The sequence below is a fragment of the Bidens hawaiensis genome, unplaced genomic scaffold (assembly GCF_021521415.1).
Source record: "Bidens hawaiensis isolate Kalapana, Puna unplaced genomic scaffold, B.hawaiensis_p1.1 tig00011466_1, whole genome shotgun sequence".
Taxonomy (NCBI): Eukaryota; Viridiplantae; Streptophyta; class Magnoliopsida; order Asterales; family Asteraceae; genus Bidens; species Bidens hawaiensis.
The window spans coordinates 517,972-538,347 of record NW_027491894.1 but is presented as its reverse complement, the minus strand read 5'-3'; the positions used below and the strand labels follow the sequence as shown (position 1 = coordinate 538,347).

Below are 20,376 nucleotides of genomic sequence, written 5' to 3'. Positions count from 1 at the left end.
ACCCGACTTACATAATAAATTGGTGTTTGGATTCCCTTGCGATCCACCAATAATACTGTGCCAATGGCGCGCTCTCCTGCTGACAGGTATAATGTTAAAGTTTCACCAGGTAATGGAGCTGTGAGCGCAGGCAGATTTATCAGACATTCTTTTATCTCACTGAAAGCTTGCTCGGCCTCAGGCGTCCACTTGAATTGGCTTTTCTTTAGGCAATTTCTCAATGTGTTAATGAATGGGGTAGATTTGCTTGCATGGTTTGCTAGGAACCTGTTAATTGATACCAATCTACCATTCAACTTTTGAACTTCCTTCATGGTGGATGGTGAGGGCATGCTGAGGATAGCCTCCACCTTCTCTGGGTTCACCTTGAAACCATCCTTGGTGACCATTACGCCGAGAAATTTCCCTTCTTCCACACCGAATGTGCATTTGCTCGGGTTGAGCTTCATGTTTACTTCCTTTAGGCGCCAAAGGGTTTCTTCGATGTCTTTGAGCATTTATTTTTCCTCCCTGCTTTTAATCACCAAATCATCCAAGTAGACTTCTAAGTTTTTTCCAATCTGCTCGTTGAAAATTGCGTCCATGAGTCTTTGGTAAGTGGCTCCTGCATTTTTCAAACCAAAGGGCATTTCTGTGTAACAGAAAACACCCTTGTCAGTTCTGAAAGCAGTCTTGTCTTCATCCTGTGGTGCCATTTGAATTTGGTGATAGCCCTTATAGGCATCCAGGAAACATTTGAGCTTGAATGGCACCACAGAGTCCACCTTCATGTCAATGTTTGGGAGGGGGTAACAATCTTTTGGACACGCCTTGTTGAGGTCCTTGAAATCAATGCACATTCTCCATGACCCATTGCTCTTCTTTACCATCACAGGATTTGCTACCCATGTTTGATATCGTATTGGGCGAATGATGTTCGCGCGCAGTAGATCTTCTACTTGCTCATTCATGGCCTTTGTCTTCTCGTCTCCCATGACTCTTTTCTTTTGAGCAATTGGCTCCACGGACTTGAATGTGTTGAGAGAGTGCTGCGCCAGGTCTCGCGGGACCCCAGTCATATCAGAATGTTGCTACGCGAAGACTGACATATACGTTGTGAGCAATCTTTTCATTCTCACTCTTGTGTCATCTGATATCGTAGCTCCGATTGTGATTGTTTGTTCTGGGAATTTTGGGTTGAGAATCCATTCCTCTGGCGCGTTGTTTGCCACTGGAAGCTTCATTCTCCCTTCTCGAGGTATACTTGTTACTGCGCATAAATGATCTCGATACACAAATGTTACTCCTGTTGGTGTTGAGAACCCCAACGCGCCATGCGCTGGTGACGGTATGGCGTTGAATTGGGCAATCGTTCCTCTACCCAAGATCATACTATGGCGTGAAGTGGTGGGCCAGACCAGGAAGTTGACAATTTCAGCTCTCTTGTGCTTCTCATCCCCCATAGTTAGTTCGAATTGTATCTGACGTAGGGGGTGAATAATTTCGTTTGAGACACCTGAGATTGGTGCACTCATGACTTCGAGCCTTGCTTGGTCTTCTGGATCCAACTTCCTGAAACATTGCTCATACATGATGTCTGACTCACTACCGGTGTCCGCCAGGACTCTTTACACCTCATAATGAGCGATGTGTGCAGTGATGACTAGAGGACTGCTGATAGACGGGCCTCCTCTGATTCTTGGAAAGATTACTTGTTGCTCGCGCCAATCCCCTTGGATTTGCGCGCTTCTCTTCCTCGATTTTTGCCCTTGCCTTCTTCCTTCAGCTACACAGATTCTTTTGAATTTTTTACTGGCTGAGGCTCCGTCTGGTTGTTCATTCTCTGGTCTTGGATTTTTTACCAGGTGAGCCAACTTGCCTGATTTCACATCTTTTTCGATCGCATTCTTCAAATGATGGCATGCATCGGTGTTGTGCCCTGTGGATTTGTGAAACTCACAATATTTGCCACTGTTCGGTGGTCCCTTATGGAGTAATGGCCTGGGGTTTTTAAACTGGACATTCTCTGTACTTAACACTTGCGAAGGCGTTTTGGTAAGGGGAGTCCATATTCTTGGTAGAGGTCTGTTAGGTTCTCTGCCGCTTTCCTTCTTGTCACCTTCTCCGCGATTAAGAATGTCTTTTTGGGGTTGGGGTGAACTTTGTTGCGCTTGCTTTTCTGCAGGAGAATAATTGGTTTGTTGCAGCCTGGACCATACGGAGTTTTGTTTGCCCTCCTTTCATTGTTGCGTGGTGCTACTGTTTGATGCCCTTTATCTCTTGCTCTGTCTTGGGCAATTTGTTTTTCATTTCGCGCGAAGACTCGCGATGCTTCCATAAGCTTAGCCCAAGTGGTTGGCATGCCTTCTCTGCTCACGAGAGCTCTGCGGAGTTGATCACTGCGCGCGCCTTGTATGAAGGCCACGCGCAAGAGTTGTTCAGTGATGCCTCCAATTGCAAGAGTTCCTGATTGAAACGAGTTATGTAGTCTTCAATGGTTTCATCATTCCTGCGCACGCAGTGCATGATGTCCTCGGGGTCGCGCGTGTGTCTGCGCTGCTGTACAAAGTGAGCCTGGAACTTTTCCAATAGCTCTTCGAACCCATCGATTTGTCCTGTCGGCAAGCTTTCGAACCAGACACGCGCTGCGCCCGTGAGGCAACGAGCAAACATGTGACACCATGTTGGCATCGTCCAGCTTTCTAGGTTTCCAGTGTTGTAAAAACCTTGTAAGAAATCATCTGGATCTGTTGTACCATCGTACTTGCCTAAACCACTTGGCATCTTGGTTTTGTGTTGAATGGGAGCCTTCGCAATGCGCTCAGTGAATTTTGAATGTTTTACCAAGATGGCTGGCCTATATGGTGTGGTTACGTCCACTTGCCCTTTCGCTTGTGGGTTGTATGGTGTGTATAGATCCATATCAGCTTTGGCTCCAGGTGCTATGTTCATGTGTGCGCGAAGCTGTGAACCTCCTGCATGAGTATCTCGCGTCTTCCTCATGCTGTGCACCTCTTCCTCATCACTAATATCAGCGTGTTCGGTGTGAACAGAGTGACCATCTTCCGGCGCGCGCGTCTTTTTTGTTGTTCCCTGAATGGTTTGTTTATCAAATGCGAGCCTTTGTGTTAAGTCGGCTAACTTTTTGTGTTTTACTAGCTCATTGTATTTGTCCATTAAACGCCGTTGTTCGTTTATGAGCCATTCTTTAGGGTCATTGGTTTCAACTTCCGGACCCATTGGTCCTTTTTGTTTTGTACCAGTCAGATTTTGGAACGTGAGATCGTCTGGGGGAGTTTCAGTCTGGCTATGAGGTGTTGTGTTGAAGGGATGGTTACTGGTGGTGCGCGCAGTGTCACGCGGCGCCCTCAGAACCTGATGTCCCTCATTAACATCCTCAAGCTCATTATCCTCCAGAACTTGATCATTGTTTCGAACACCGGAAACCATGGTGAAGATTTTCAGAGTACTGATGAAATAGTGGTTTTGTTGCCGTTGTAACAGGTGATGGCGCCAATGAAGAAGCGTGGATCGACTTACTTGTATACGATCAACGTTCCTCGGGTATGAGTGTGCTATATCACCGATGGTTTTCCGAGATACTAGTTCTTCCACCTACAAAACGAACATCACCGTGAGCTTACCCCTCAGAAATGGACAGAGGGGTTCTCTTTGGGGTAACCCTCCGGTGTGAGAATAAGATATTGTAGGAGAAGATAAGAATGTGAAAATGAGTAAAGGATTCAGAATATATTTCTTGCTTGACCACAACTGTGGAGGTGGTGTGGTATTTATAGTATTAGGGTTTCCAATGATTGGGCTCAGACCCAATTAGGGCATTTTTGGCCTCCTCCAATTGCTTCGCGCCACGTGTACTTAGGACACCTGGTGCTTTTTCATTGATTATTCTCTGACCAAGGTATTTTACCTGACCCATGTGCCATCACATGGTGGCACATGGGTTTTGCTGAGTTGTCCACCCTTTATTGGCAGCTGTCAACATCAGCACATTCTTTATTCCTTAAAAGATACCTTCTGGAAGGTTGTCTGATGAGTACAATCATGGTTGTCCTTATCCTGATTTGGATTAGACTATTGTCTCATTTGTTGTGTTGTCCTTTATGCGCCTATCCCGGGGATGCGCAAGGTCTTCTCTTTATTCTCACGCGCAGATGTTTCATGCGCAGACGTGATATGCGTGAGCATGTGATATGCGTAAGCGTATGTAATATGCGTGAGCATATGTGATATGCGCCACGCGCAGATGTGATATGCGTGAGCATATGTGATATGCGCCACGCGCATAGGTTTTGGCTTTGTGTCTTCATGACATCCTGATTTTAAGCCTCGTCTATATCTTATGTGTTGACCCGCCCCGCTCGATGTTAAGGCGGGTGCATACCCCTTTAAAGTTTATAATTATTAGTTGGGTTAAAAAGTAGTCCTATGTAGAAAACATTTGGAATTATGATGCCATTATGCATTCTCTTTTAATGATTCCAAAAAGGAGAGCCTAGTTATTTTGTTTGCTGAGAAATGATCACAAAACCAACTCACTTGTCTTCCCCTGGGATGAAATTACCATCACTCTTGAAGACATGATGGTTTCCTTTAAAATGCACATTTTTATATAAATAAAGAAAAAAAAATTGGTTAATAAATTCCATTTGGTTTACCTAAATTACATATACAATTACGATAATGGTTATGTCTCGATCAAGGTTTTATGAGTTAGCACGTATCAACACGAGTGTGTGGTTTAATGTATTTACGTATGTATTTCAGATGGGTTTAACGATCTTTCCACAATATGCGGGTTCAAAATACTAGTTATATATTGAAAGTCAAAATCTTTCCGCTTTGGCCACCAAAACTTTTAAAAACAAATTTTAAAAACTTTCTGAAAGTTTAAAACTTTTCATTTTGGCCACCAAAACTTTTAAAAACAATGTTGAAAACTTTTAAATTTTTAACTTTGGCCACAAAAGTTACATCTTCTACAAACTTTAGCCATTTAAATTTCATGCATTTAAACTTTTGACACAAGTCTTTTAGCATTTCAACTTTGTTCACAAAACTTCTATTTTGATGGTATCGTAATGAACCAGGTTACCGTTGTGTCCCCACCACAACGAACTAGTTTAAAACGTCTATAGAGAGAGTGTTCGGATTCTATCGGGTATTCCTACAATATAACCGACGTAAGCTTTATGGTTCACTTGTGAAACAAATTCTAGCCGCCGCAACACACGGTTTCTTCAACTTGTTTCATTCTAAAAGCCAGAACTCGCCCATTATACAAGTTATTATGACTCTTATCTACCTCCCCCATTATACACGTACAACATCAGACGAGTCAAGTCAAAAGTTTGAACCATTATATACTCTCAGTATGCATTTAATCAAATGGTACAAATATTAAAATAATTTAGACTGTCCTTCTGGATGAAATTCCAATTCGGAACCAACAAAAATATTTTATAAAAGCCTCAACTCCCTAAATGGTCAAGTGTAATGGAGATTATAAAGGTATATGAGCTCATACACATCACCAGGGCATACTATGTGTAAAAAAGGCATGAATATTTTTATAATAAAGCTCATATGTGATTATGTGTCTTGAAGTTAGAGTCATCTTCAAAAACCCTTTAAAATTAGGCCTCAGGACAAATATAGAAAAGGATCTATGAAATCATGTTTTTAATTATGTGTTGGTGGTGGTGGGGTGTGTGTATGGAAAGGGGGGGGGGGGGGTAATAGGGCGTAAAAAACATGAATGTTTTTACAATAAAGCTCATTTATGTCTTGAAGTCTGGGTCGTCTCCGGAAATCACTTAAAATTCGGGGCTCGGGACAAGTATATAAAAGAGCCTATGAAATCACGTTTTTAATTAAGTGATAAATAACATGACAATTTTACTAATTAGGTTGCATTTTCAAAGCCTGATACAATCTAATAATAGTAATAATAATAAAAAGTTACTAAAATGGCGTATATAAAACACAAAGAAGATGCTTTTTTCTATAAAAATAATAACGCCAATGAGAATCGAACAATAACCTTTGATTCCATAGACTACGACTTTTTCCATTGTACAGAGAAGTCATTTTGCAGACTTAAAACAAAGTTATATATAAATTATACAATATGTATTTTAACAATTGTGAGCCTCTTGGGATAATGAACCTTGGCCCGTCGTCCTCCCTTTGGGCTTACTCTTCTTGAAATGTAATGACTACAACATGTTTTTTTTATCTAAAAGGGTGATGATGATGTGGCGAAAAATGTCTTTTAAAGAAGCATTAATTATTATTTATGACGTTATTAACGGTTTTGATTCAACCTAAACCAAATGACTATGTCGCACTCTAGTCTTAAATTATGTTTGATCGGGTCCACAACCATGAACACACAATATGCAAGTTATTTATATTTTTTCAAGTGTGGTTTGAACTTATTATAAACTTTAAGGGCTAAGATACACAACAATATCTCTACGTTAAACGACTTTGGTGTTACATGTTATATCTTACTTTTTCTATATTAGGTGTTGGAAGAAAGATAATTTGGAAATAACATTTTACTAGCTAATATTATTGTTATTATTATATAAATAAGATACAAGCAGATATTTGTTACTAGCTATTATTATTATTATTATTATTATGTGAATAAAATACAAAGAAGACAAAATATTTATTTTTATACAAAGAAAAAGTTATACTGTTATATATAGAATAAAATTCATAAATTTGATACAATATTATTAATAACTGTTACTTCATGAAACACCACTGCAATTTCTAGAAACCATCCAATACGTTAAATTGTCATCAAACCTTATATTCAAAGTAAACGAAGTCAACACCCACCCCACACTATAAACATCACATAAATTCAACAACAAAACAACACACACACATTCATCTCAATTTCCTTACAAACCATCCCTAAATCCACCCTTTCATTTCCGCCATGACTTCCTCAACCGAATCGAAAATCGCGATCGCGAAAACAGTTGTTTCCACCATCGGGTCCGTCGCTGCGGCTGCCATGGTGGCCCGCAGCGTCGCACGCGATTACTTGCCCCCCGAGTTACAAGACTATTTTTATTTCGGCTTTCGCAATTTTATCAACAAGTTGTCTAGACAACTAACGTTAATAATCTACGAATACGACGGGTTTCGTGAAAACGAGATATATAACGCGACACAAATTTACTTGTCGACTCGTGTGTCGCCCGACATTCAACGTTTGAAGATCACGAAACACCCGAGTGAGAAAAACATTAATGTGGCTATGGAAATTAACGAGACATATACCGATGTTTACAATGGTGTCAAGTTCACGTGGTCTTTGGTTTCTAAGAAGACGGCTACACGTGAATATTTTAACCATGACGATAACGGATCGTCTAGTAGATCCGATAAACGATCGTTGGAGCTCGTGTTCAACCGAAAACACAAGGATCTCGCGTTGAACGAGTATATACCTTTTATTATTAACGATGCGAAAACTAGGAAACTAGAGGAGAAAACCGTGAAGTTATTCACGGTTGATTCAAGCCATCCGACGGTATGGACGTCGGTGAATTTAGACCATCCCGCGACATTTGCCACGTTGGCCATGGACGCGGGTGTGAAGGAGATGGTAATAAAGGATTTGGACCGGTTTGTGGAGAGGAGAGAGTATTATAGGAAAGTCGGGAAGGCGTGGAAGAGAGGGTACTTGTTGTATGGTCCACCTGGGACCGGGAAGTCGAGTTTGATTGCGGCCATGGCCAATTATTTGAATTTTGATATTTATGACTTGGAGTTGACTGATATTAGGTCAAACTCGGAGTTGAGGCGATTGCTGGTGGCGACGGCAAACCGGTCAATATTGGTGGTTGAGGACATTGATTGCTCCGCAGATTTGCATGATCGAGCCGATGCACAAGCAGCTAAAGTTATGGCTATTGCTATGGCTATGGCTAGAGCAAATCACCGGCGAGGGTTTCACGAAGAAAACAAGGTCAGTAGTTTCAAACTTATTTCATATTATTATTATTATTAAATGTATGACCCAACATTCATTATCCTTCATTATTATTTGTTGTTAATTGTTATAACTTATATGCTTTTGAAAATTAATTTTGGCATCTTTATTACAAGATGGTTTAATTCTCCTCACTTGTTTTTTTTTTCCGAAATCGAAATTTATTATTTAAATAAATTGGTGAAAATAGATAATAGCAGTAAAAGGTAGTGCATTTAGAGTTGTCCAAACTACTCGTCGCTCGAACTCGCTTTATTGAAAATTACTCGGAAAATGCTCGTTCGTTTTTTCACTCGATTGTAAACAAGCCGTTCCGCTTGATTCGGTTTGTAAACTAGCTAAGCAACGAGCAAAGGTTCGCTTGGTGCATAAAGTTTATATTTGTGCATATATAAATTTATAATTTTTTTTAAATTAATTGTTATATACATTATATCCAACTTCAATTTTATACAAGCTAGTACTAGTTTTTTCTAAAAAGTACTAACTTATTTTCATGTACATTATATTCAACTTGTTTCTTATAAATTTAAAAAGAAAAAAAAGTAATTCTCAGAACTCGCTCGATACCGCTAAAAAGGCTCGGAAAATGTTCGTTTGATTTTGGCTCGGTTCGATTTGTACATGAGCTAAGCAACGAGCAAGCCCTCGCTCAATTCGGCGCAGCTCGGCTCGTGAACAACCCTAGGTGCATTGATTACGAATATGATGATAATACTTTTTTTTCTTAACCAGGTGACATTATCGGGGTTTCTGAACTTTATCGATGGTTTATGGTCAAGTTGTGGTGATGAAAGAATTATCATATTTACCACAAACCGAAAAGACAAACTGGACCCTGCACTTCTTCGCCCTGGTCGTATGGATGTTCACATTAACATGTCATACTGCACCCCATGTGGGTTTAGGTTGTTGGCATCTAACTATCATGGTATCACTGAGCATAAAAAGTTTGAAGAAATTGAGGATTTTATTAGAAAGGTCGAGATAACCCCCGCTGAAGTAGCAGAGCAACTACTTAAGGAAAGTGATCCTGACATTGCTCTTGGTGGACTCGTTGATTTTTTTGATGTGAAGAGAAAGGAAAATGAAGAGGCGAAAGCAAAGGCGGAGGCAAAAGCAAAGGAACTAGAAGAACTGGCTGCAAAAGAAAGCGAAGAGGAACAACAAATTGAAAAGAATGAAATTGTTGCGCAATTCATCGGATAAGAGTTTCCGATGTTAGGTATTTTGGAAAAACCTGAGTTTGATTCCGTAATCTTAGATATTATACAATACAACATTTTCTTATGTTTATTGATATACAACTTTAAAGATATATCGTAACAATGTATTTAAAGAAGCAAGTTGGGCCGGGTTAAAAGTGTTGTACTTATTTACGATAAGTAATTTCAACAGATTTCAAACGAAACAAAAAAAATAAAAATAAAGAATATATTATGATTTTTTTTTTCCTAAACAACCAACAAAATAGCTTTATCAATAACTTGTGCTTACAAACTGGGCCAGCAAGTTGCTAGCCACCCATTTCACGACACCATCTCTCCCGATCTATTTAAAACCCAAAGGTAACTAAGTGTTTCAACTTCTTCCACCACACTCTCTATACCGAAACCGCCTTATAATTGAAAACCATATCATTGAATGCCTTCGGGTGGGCAAAAGTGAACTAAGTGTTTCAACTAAGTGTTTCAACTTCTTCCACCACACTCTCTATAGCCCTGCTTGCGGTGCGCACATATGATGTATATATGTGTGAACCCTCGGGCGGGCAAAAGTGAAATTGCACTAATTTTGATGTTATTTTACTAATCTCGTGAAAATAACGTTAAAAGTGACGGACGGTTAATCAGGCATCATGTAGTGGCGTTGATAGCTGAAAGATAAGGGTACATGCACCGATCAGCCGGTGTCCCGATGATTGAGTGCTATGTGCCTTATGTCCAAGGCTTGATGCAAAACTACTATCGAGCCGGGGGTCTCACCAGAAGCAGCCTCTCTATCCCTATGGGGTAGAGGTAAGGCTGCCTACATCTTACCCTCCTCAGACCCTACCATAGCTTTGCTATTGGTGGGATATACTAAGTACGATGATGATGATGATGATCATTGAATGCCTTCCATATACACCACACCACAACTAGACGAATGGCATGAAATACCTTCGCCTCTCTCCTTGGGAATTTAGTGTATTTATGCAAATCCAAAAGGCCGCGAAAGCTAAAAGCAAAAAAAGTTTGGAATACTACACCACAATGCTATTACCTGCCAAATCGTTTGCGCCAAACCTCAAGCCACAAAAAGACATTTTCCCGTCTCTTCCGTTTCTACACAAGTCGGCCAACTCAGCGAGATTACACTAATATTTCTTCTAACCAAAGAAGTCATTACGGGTACTCTATCCAACTCGACTCGCCACGCTAAAATTCCTACCTTATCCGGAATCCATTTATTCCAACCAACTTGTAGCTTGGTTAGTTAACACTCACCTCCTGTATTTTATGTTTCAGATATTCAAATATTAAAGAAGTTTCTTATTTGGTGCCAATTAGTACTTAGTTTTATGTGTTTATAATTATACCCTATAATGTAAAGGTAGTTAAAAATCCTAGCAGAAGAGTTTCGTAAACACTTCCATCGTTTAATAGACATTGTCCCTAGAACGCAATAATCCTTGTAATAGACGGGCCGTCTTTGAGATTTTAAGGGCCCAAACAAGTCCTAAAAAATGGGGCCTTGTATATAATTTTTTTCTCCCAAAATGGGGCCTTGTCTATTTTTTTTAAACGGGCTAATAGCCTAATCGTTGGTTTAACGAATGAGGATTTTCAATTGCTGGTTTAATGTGGCCCTTATTCTCAATTATGGGTTTAATGTAGACCTTATTTAGTGGGCTAATCTCTTAAGTGTTTAATTGGGCATTCTCAATTTGTTTTTAGTGGGTTTAAAAAAAAATAAAAGAAGTGTGCTTAAAACCTTTTAAGTATGTTAATTTATTTGTTAGTGTTTAATTGGGAAATCGCTAGTAAAGCACATCCTCTTATGAATTGAAAGAGGTCTATCTCATACGGGGTCAAAATCTACTACTTATACTCTTGCAAGCAAGACGAGAAGCGATTCTCTTAGCTGGCATACCTAGCTACCCGACGAATCAAAAAAGCTAAAGAAAGTGAAGAGAAACAATATTGAAGATAATGAATATTCTAACAGAATTTTCACGTAATAATTAGTGTTACGAAAAACCCAGAGTTTCTTCTTTAACCTTAGATATTATCAAGAGTTTTATTTTGTTCATACATAATGAGTCAACTTTTTCTTTATATATATCTATATATCTATACATACTCATGACTCGACTGCTCGGGTGAATATTTCTCTCTACCACCATCATTGCGGCAACACTCGCTGCTACCATCACCACCATTGCATCACCCCTGGGCACGGTCCATCATAATATAGTCTATTTCATAACTTTTTTTTTTCTAAAACAAATTATTTCAACCTAATATTATCATGGTCTCGTATCGGTCCATTTATGTATAGTTCATTGCAAGTTTGTGTTTAATCTTTATGTTATTAAACGATTGTTTGCGTTAATTACATGGTTGTTCACAAGTTTATATCAAATTTAAAGCCTTTCAAATTGTCATTAACGTTAGGTTAGGTTCTTTGTCTTCTATAATTGCAGTCAATCATTATTACCGATTGCAATAGATTGCTAAAACAACTAAACGAGATAGTTCAATTATTTACACAAGTTAGGAACACTCAAACATCAAAAACATTTAATGTTTCATTAACACCAATCCCAACCTCCAACCACTTAAATCAAATCTTCATTTCATTTCATTTCAACCTACGACACTTGCATGGATGGACATGCACTAAACACCAATATAAATATCCACCTTTGACACAATAGTTATTTGCACCAATTACAATTCATACAATGGCGAAGATGGCAACAAAGGTTATGTGTTTGGTACTCGTGTGCATGGTGGTTGGGGTGCCATGCACCGAGGCAATCACATGTGGTCAGGTGGTCAGCGCGTTGGTTCCGTGCTTAGGGTACCTGACCAAAGGTGGTGCGGTGCCACCTGCTTGTTGTGCTGGGGTTAGAGGGCTCAATAATGCTGCAAAGTCAACACCTGACCGTCAAACCGCTTGTGGTTGCTTGAAGGGTGTGTACGCGTCTAACTCGGGTATTAACCTCGGCTTTGCAGGCAGCCTGCCCGGAAAATGTGGTGTCAACGTTCCTTACAAGATCAGCCCTAGTACTGACTGCTCCAAGTATGTTTAAACTGTGAATATGCATGAATATATACAGTTAAATTTTTTAATTTTAAGTGTTTTTAACGATTAATGCATTTTTTGCAGGGTTACTTAAGGTTGAAACTAATGCATGGAGGAAATAGTTGAAGCATATATATATAAATATATATGGATGATGGATCATGATTCACGTGTCTTTGGATTATGATGTATTTGTGTATAAATAATGCTCTTGTTATCTGTATCGGTGTATTTGGTTGTAAAGAGCAAAGCTTTATCAAAAATTTTAATTAATATAAAAATTAGTACTGTAGTTTATATTTATAAAATCAACCATGCATTCTAAGTTTTTCATAATACTGATATGCCTAATTTGTTATGACTCATGCAACTGAACTATGACTCGTTGAGTACTAACCGTTGTGCCTAACTGATGCAACAATAGTAGCATCCAAATGGTCTATTTATTAGTAGTAACACCCATTGGGCACATCTAGCGGAACATGAGTACATGACATCTCAATTATTAATGATTACAAATGGGTGTGAACAAAATTCATGCTACACTTGTTTAAGACTATCTCCAGCGCACCTGTACTTCTTCCGCCCTGATGTGGAAAACGTCCATGCTTTCAGGCGCATTAAAGCTCTTCAGATTCACAAGGGAAATCCGACTGCAAGGTCGCCAATATTTGGGTTATTGTGCCCACTTTTGAGCTATTTTCTATATCTTTTTAGCGATAATTTTAAATATTCGGTGCTTGGAGTTTTTAAAAACCTTCCCGAAGCTTTAATGGAGTAGCTAATTTATTGGAATTTTTTTTCGAAATAGTGTATATTTACAAAAAAAAAAAAACGAAAACGTGGAAAGTCAAAAAAAAAAAAAGAAAGGTAAACGGTGTATCCTTTCCTGCCACCAGAGGATTAAGAACAATGCGGATTAGGATCCTCCATTGGCAGGCGAGGTTCAATCATTGGGGCCTATTTCTTCCACGCCAATGGAGGATTAAGAGCAGCAACATACAAACCCCGTTTGTGTTCCGTTATAAAACTTAGCCGACGGCTAAACTTAGCCAATTTGACCTCGAGCAAACGCTGTTCACGATGTTGATCAGGGGGCGGGTCCCTCCAATGTCGGAGGCCCTACTGCCGGGTATGGGGCGGGTCCCTCCATTTTTGGAGGGACTAATACCGGATATGGGGCGGGTCCTTCCAATTTTGGAGGGACTAATACCGGGTATGGGGCGGGTTCCTCCAATTTTGGAGGGACTAATACCGGGTATGGGGCGGGTCCTTCCAATTTTGGAGGGACTAATACCGGGTATGGGGCGGGTTCCTCCAATTTTGGATGGACTGATACCGGGTATGGGGCGGGTCCCCACAATTTTGATTGGCAAGAAGGTTATCGACCTTCGTTTCAAAATGTTGGCAGATGGATGGCGAATGGCAGCTTTGAGGACAAGTTGGCTAAGTTTAGCCGTCGGCTAAGTTTTATAACGGAACACAAACGGGGTTTTTAAGTTGCTACTCTTAATCCTCCATTGGCGTGGAAGGAATAGGCCCCAATGATTGAACCTCGCCTGCCAATGGAGGATCCTAATCTGCATTGTTCCTAATCCTCTGGTGGCAGGAAATGATATACCGTTTTCCTTTTTTTTTTTACTTTTCCCGTTTTCCTTTTTTTTTTTTTGTAAATATACACCATTTCGAAAAAAAATTCTAATTTATTATGGAGAAGATGACCGATGGAGTGTAAAAGTAGATAAAGGTTTTTGTTTTATTAATGGAAGTTTTATAAACAACCCCTTTATTTATTATAAGTAAACTGCATATTAACCCTGTAGGATTGATATGAGTTTAGGGAAAATTTCATCACACCAATTCCTTGGCTAACTCCCCAAATTAATTAAAAAAATAACAAAAATGACTATTTTCTAAACTTAAGTATTCACCATAATTTTACTTATATTCGACAGATCGATTTGACACATTTCCATTTTTAAACAACTACATCTTGACACGTATACACTTAAACGGTCGGGTCGACCGTTTATAAAAAAAGACAGTTAGGTTTTGGCGCCGACCGCTTATTAAGCAGCCAGACGGTTTAATAAACGGTCGGCCAATGGATCTATTCTGTCGGGCCTTCATACATATTTTGTCGGACATTCATATCTATTCGGACGGCCTTCAAATCTATTTCGTCGGACCATCGTATCTATTCTGGCGACCTTCACATCTATTCCATCGGGCCATCGTATCTGTTCCGCCGGCCTTCACATCTATTCCGTCAGGTCTTCATATATATTTATTTGAGGAATTCATATCTTTATGTTTAAATTTATTTTAATAATAAAAAACAAAGAATCCAAATAATCAAAACACTATTTTATGTTTAGTGATAGTTTTAAGGGCTAAGAGTAATAACCCATAAATTTGGTGGATTGTAAATTAATAAAAGATACATATTTGGGTGGTTCACACGGGTAACATTCTTGCATATTATTTGACAGTATTTGTTTTCCTCCATTATCGTGATTTGCTTCATTCTATATCGTGTAGCCATTGTGATAATTTTGTAGTAAATACCTTAAAACGCCGGCGTGATTTAAGAACAAAAACGTCTACATTTTTAGGTATTTACAACAACATTCACACAAACGGTTACACGATATGGAATGAAGCAGAAATCACGATAACGACGGAAAACATGTACAAGTACTGCTTTTGTATTATTTTCTGACATGTTATCAAAAATATTTATTTCGGAACTTCGCTTAATTAGAATGATAGCGTCTTAAAACAATTTTGTTTATGATTGTTTTCTACGCTTTCGTTTTCGTTTTCTTTTTGTTTTTTACACATACTCCTTTCGTTGCATATAGACTTTGATAAATTAGTTGTATATTTGTATGGTTATCCATGGAGTTATTAAATTGTGTGTAATTCTTATATCATCCTAGTTTTTTATACATACTCCTTTCGTTTTCTTGTGTACACATATAGTTGAACATCGTTAGAGTGTCTTCAACAACATCAGATTGTTTATTGAGATTAGGATACCAAAAGAAAGCAAAAAAATCAAACTATAATAGACCAACAAACGATTTACAACATGAAAGTGCCTTAAACAACATAGCATTACTGAGATTATAATAAATATCCAAAGAAATACATGAAGATAGACCAACTTCTATATTACATATTGGGAAGACTGTATTTCAATATTCCATATATATAACCTAGTTTGAAGCCCTCAAATAGACACCAATAGCATTAATATAACTACCGTAAAGGCCGTACAATCCAGCAAAAGAGCCATCATCCCATGAGACTGTAAAAGGGGTAATTCCTTTGACATCACCGAATGGCCCATGGGTTTTTTTGTTCGTCTTGAATGATATCGAAGAAAGTACTACTTGGCAGGTGGGGTGCGCCCCGAATGTGCCACTGATGCCAGTAATTTCTTCATCGGCATCAAGTATTACGTTATCAGCTACGTAAACACCACCACCTGATCTAGGTTCCACCTTTCCGGAAGTGTTGAACCTCAAAGACTCTATGCCATCTTTATGAACAATGGTTATCGAATCCAGACGCTCGTTTCGGTTAAGTTGGAAAGACCAAAGAAGTTGCGGGCGAGTCCATACCGCTCCCCATGTTCCGACACTCACGATTTCCCAATGGGGTTTCAACAAGACGCCAATGGATTCAATATATTTGCCAACCAATGCATATTTGCCGTAAAATCCGACCTATGAGCCGTGGTTCCAAGGTAAGGAGAACACCGGATCTGTTGTCCCGCCAAAAGGTCCGTGGGTGGTCTTGTTCGTTACAAAAGACAGTGAAGAAAGTATTGTACCGCGACCCAAAATACGAGTGCTTGCTTTAATCCCAACTATTTCCTCGTCTGAGTCAAACGTGACCTGAATTTATAAACAACATATATATATATATATGATTGAGATTAAGTTAGTGTACGTGTGTATGCATATATGCATTAAATATATAGTAGATTAATTAAGTTAACATATATATGTTATATTGTAGCTCACCAGGACAGTTTCTCCGCCATCCGAGCCAAAGACTTCGGAAAGGGTGAGGCCACCTCCATATCCCATCATCACCATAACCAATCCTTATACTTTGCAGCCTATGACCTTCCTTAATTTCAAAACCCCTGTCGTTTACCTCCTGAACATCTCCACTTGGGTTTCCCCAAATTCCGACCCAAGTATATCTCGCTCCTTTCCTTTTTGTCTCTGCATTCGGAATGTTCACGTTCTGTAGTACTCCTGCCATGCTTCCTGCATGTATATATCAAAGAGAATTAGATTAAGAAATTCTCTGAATATTATTTACCAAGTGTACGTTGTGACTTGTGACCAACAGGTCATGCATGCGTTTTGCTATCTAAAAAGGACTAGCGACACAGCTTATTGCTCGTTTGTCTTATGTATTAAAACGTACACTTGATTGCTTTTAATGAATGAAGAATCTATAATAGGAACTTAACAAAAATATAGCTTAAATTTGACTAATTAATATAATGTATGATTCATACCTCGATTGCTTATAACCTCCTTTTGATCAAAACTAGCTAGGTGAGTTGAATGTGGAAGAAGGTAAGGGTCATATGCATTTATATGCAAAACTCTGGTGTATCTTGTGGTCAATGATTTACTAAGAGATCTAGGATATCTTAATTGTCTTCTTTTTATCAATAATTGAGCTCTTTTAGATCACATGTTCAATGCTTTTTAAATTTTCTTCTATAATTTTGTACTAGCATATACTTCAACGTCAATAATACCAACTGTTATTTACTAACTTATATAACAATTTGATTTCTTTGTTCAACTATACTGTATAACTATAGGGTAAATCTAAAGCTGTTCATTTTAATTTGTGTTTTCTTTCAACATATTGTATACGTACTTATAACTACCAATAATTTGTATTAACAATGATATATATTAATCAACTTTCATTTATTATTATTTTTTAATTTACATTTACTTCATACGTGTATATACGCCAATGAGCTGCCGTACGTAGAGTGGTAACGGAGAGACCTCAGGTTCGATTAATTCCTGCCCCCAACCACTTAGTTTCGATGACACCTGGTGATGATAGGAGACTAGGCGAGTATGAGACAATCAGTAGTTCGATCACTGAAATATATTGGTTTTATTTCACCACATTGACGTGCCTTTGAGCGAGTGTTTACGGGTGTCGGCCCTAGGTGTGGGTTTTCCCCGATGTCATGAATTTTGTCGATAGCCTTTTTGAACGACTTGTGGTATGTTAATCAAAACTTGGGTTTGATCCTCATGCATGGAACATTTTTTTTTTAAACTTCATATGTTTATATTGAACTTTTTTTATTGTAAATTACACGGCTTGTTATCCACAATTTTTGAGTTGCAATTAATTATTTTGCCACAACTTTGCCACAAATATCACATGTCCTTATATTTGTAAAGTCCGTTAATTATAATACTCGGAAATCAAAAACAAACACGACTTTATCAAAAAACGAAAACTACAACTCTACAAGCGAAAACAAAAATTTCTGAATGTTGATTAACAGGAGTAATCAAAATCTGGATTTCTGGATTTCTTTGAAAAAACAATTATGCTAGCTTGTTATCAACTTTATCTAATGCAACTAACTCAGAATCCGTAGGGGTGTTTACGGTTCGGTTCGGTTATTAGCCTCAACCTTATCTAAACTTGCTGGGTAGAATGTGGAAGAAGCATTAATAGCTCTTGTGCATTTATATGCAAAAACTCGTGTGTATCGTCCTGTTGTCAATAATTCATTTCGAGATAATGTGAGTGTGACCCGACATATCTTAATTGTCCTCTTTTGATCCAATAATGGAACTCTTTTAGGTCATATGTTCAATGCCTGAAAATTTTCTTTTATCAATTTTTGTATTAGACGTATGAACTTCAACGTCAAATACCAGTTGTAATTTACAAAATTATATAACAATTTGAAGGTGTCCTTTTAAATTTGTTTTTTTTAATCCTTTACTATAAAATTTAAAAGAATCTTCTGATCTTTGAACATATTGTTCTTATAACTAACAATATATATTTTGTATCAACAATGATATATCAATCAACTTCATTTGTTAATTTTTATTTAGATTTACTGCATACATTTTGATTTTTTTAAGTAAATCTTAGTGTAAATTACACGGCTTGTGGTATGTTCAAATTTTGGGTTTGGTCCTCAAGCATGGAAAATACAATTACTGGTCCTAACTTCTGCAAACGGTAACATTAGTTGTTGCAAGTGGCGTAATTTCCTATACTTGAGGGCCAAAATTAATGCTGGACTAATCACAAGACCAACTAGTAATTTATTCATTTTATTCACTTTCACATGCTGGGATGCAAAATGTAGTTTTCTTTTATAACGTGTCACCACTCACCTGTATAACCCACCATTCTCCCATCAGCCCTAGATCATTTCGGTTAATCTCGGTTAACCGATAACCGATTTTTAGTAACCCGGTTAATTTAGGTTTGGTTTCGTCGGCTTTCAATTCGGTTATTGCTCACCCCTACTTATTCGCGGCTATGCATGTTTTTTGACGGCCATATTGAAAGAACTGGTCCTCCTCCTTACTTAAATCCATAACAACTTATAGACTTATACTCTTGTCTCATATTAGTCAGTTATGTGATTGGTGTCACTAGATCTATCCCTCTAATACAACTAAATAACAATAATGCATCCTTAAGTTTTGGTAAACACATGAAATATTCATATCACAAATGGATCCTCCATCGGGTTCGACTAGACCCGTGTGTCTTGTACCAGAGTTACATCAAGCATCCGGGATATGCTCCAATCTAGCTCAGCTACAAGCCAACAACAAAACACCTACTAGATCAACTCCAAGCCCATTTGTTTATTATCCAACACTCAAGTAACAAAGTAGAACTTTACATAGATTCACCAATATAGGTTGGACTGACAAGTTGGACCCTAGACTAGTTAAAAAAGTTGCGTCAACGCCAAGCAAGCAATTGAGATTTAACTAACTCACTCGTTAACTTGCGTTTTGTAGTTTAACTAAACATTTAATAAAAGAAAAAAAACATGATTGGTCATTTAGGGGTGGCGTCACCATTTCCTTGTTAAAAGCCTTGTTACCCGGCTAGCTGACGCCCCGACCTTAACAACTCGGCTCGATTTAAACAGTGTTAAGACGTAGCCACTTGTATTTTTTCTGTCCATTTGACACCCCACAACAAGTAGCTTAATTGTTAGGGGAAGCTTCTTTTGAGATTTATCAATGTTTAGAGTATTCTCAACCTATTACCTAAAAATATACGAGACAAATTTGTAAATTATAAGGTATGGTTATAAGTGGTTGTGAGTAGAGGAGAGAGAAATGTTATATGAGAAAATTAAATTTGAGGTTTCACTATTCATACCGTATAATATTTAATTATTTTCTAAAAGTGGTAGTGAGTGAAGGATAGAGAAAGGATAATGATAAAAGTATAAAAGTTTAATATTTGATTGAAAAGAAGAGGGAAGCTGTATTGATTTTTAGTGTAATTATATGAGATATATGGATAGAGTTATGTTCAAATAAGAAGTTTTATTTTCCTAGGAATGATAGAAAGAGGGTATTTTAGTCTACTATTTTAATGATGAAAACCCACTTACTTTAATCTCAAAAACCCACTTACACTAATCTTAACAACCCAGTCACATCTTCACTCATTTCCTACAACCACCACCACTCCATTGCCCACTGTCACCCACTGCCACCACCTCGCTGGAAAAGTCTTCGGAAATTTCGCCGTAACATTTCATCGAAAAAGTTGTCGGAAAGTCACTGGTAAACAATCCCCATAAATTTCGCCGGAAAAGTCATCGAAAAATCACCGAGAAACAATCACAGAAAAAGGTCTTCGGAAAATGGCAACCGGAAAAAACACAATGGAAAACAGTATGAAAAACATAATTAAAAAACACTATGAAATAAAAAACATAATGACAAAAACACAAACACAATGGAAAAAACACTATGCTAAAACATAATTGGATAAAACAC

General features: G+C 38.1%; 2 protein-coding genes and 1 pseudogene across 3 annotated transcripts; 2 read left to right on the top strand and 1 right to left on the bottom strand.

Moving 5' to 3' along the window:
- Nucleotides 1-6,743: 6,743 nt before the first annotated feature.
- Nucleotides 6,744-9,313, top strand: LOC143538062 (AAA-ATPase At3g50940-like). The gene is made up of 2 exons (XM_077031702.1): nucleotides 6,744-7,993; nucleotides 8,753-9,313. The coding sequence occupies exons 1-2, from the start codon at nucleotides 6,956-6,958 to the stop codon at nucleotides 9,224-9,226; spliced, it is 1,512 nt and encodes a 503-aa protein (XP_076887817.1). The 5' UTR covers nucleotides 6,744-6,955; the 3' UTR covers nucleotides 9,227-9,313.
- Nucleotides 9,314-11,964: 2,651 nt separating this feature from the next.
- Nucleotides 11,965-12,551, top strand: LOC143538064 (non-specific lipid-transfer protein-like). Its single transcript, XM_077031704.1, has 2 exons — nucleotides 11,965-12,307; nucleotides 12,395-12,551. The coding sequence occupies exons 1-2, from the start codon at nucleotides 11,967-11,969 to the stop codon at nucleotides 12,402-12,404; spliced, it is 351 nt and encodes a 116-aa protein (XP_076887819.1). The 5' UTR covers nucleotides 11,965-11,966; the 3' UTR covers nucleotides 12,405-12,551.
- Nucleotides 12,552-15,381: 2,830 nt separating this feature from the next.
- On the bottom strand, nucleotides 15,382-16,937 carry LOC143538063 (mannose/glucose-specific lectin-like; annotated as a pseudogene). Its single transcript, XR_013136186.1, has 3 exons — nucleotides 16,854-16,937; nucleotides 16,345-16,596; nucleotides 15,382-16,215 (listed from the first exon to the last, which is right to left on the bottom strand). The product of XR_013136186.1 is annotated as a mannose/glucose-specific lectin-like (transcript).
- Nucleotides 16,938-20,376: the final 3,439 nt, after the last annotated feature.

Coding starts and splice junctions, on each gene's coding strand:
- LOC143538062 (XM_077031702.1), top strand. CDS start 6,956: ATGACTTCCTCAACCGAATCGAAAATCGCGATCGCGAAAACAGTTGTT. Junction 7,994..8,752: donor GGTTTCACGAAGAAAACAAG/GTCAGTAGTTTC, acceptor TTTCTTAACCAG/GTGACATTATCGGGGTTTCT.
- LOC143538064 (XM_077031704.1), top strand. CDS start 11,967: ATGGCGAAGATGGCAACAAAGGTTATGTGTTTGGTACTCGTGTGCATG.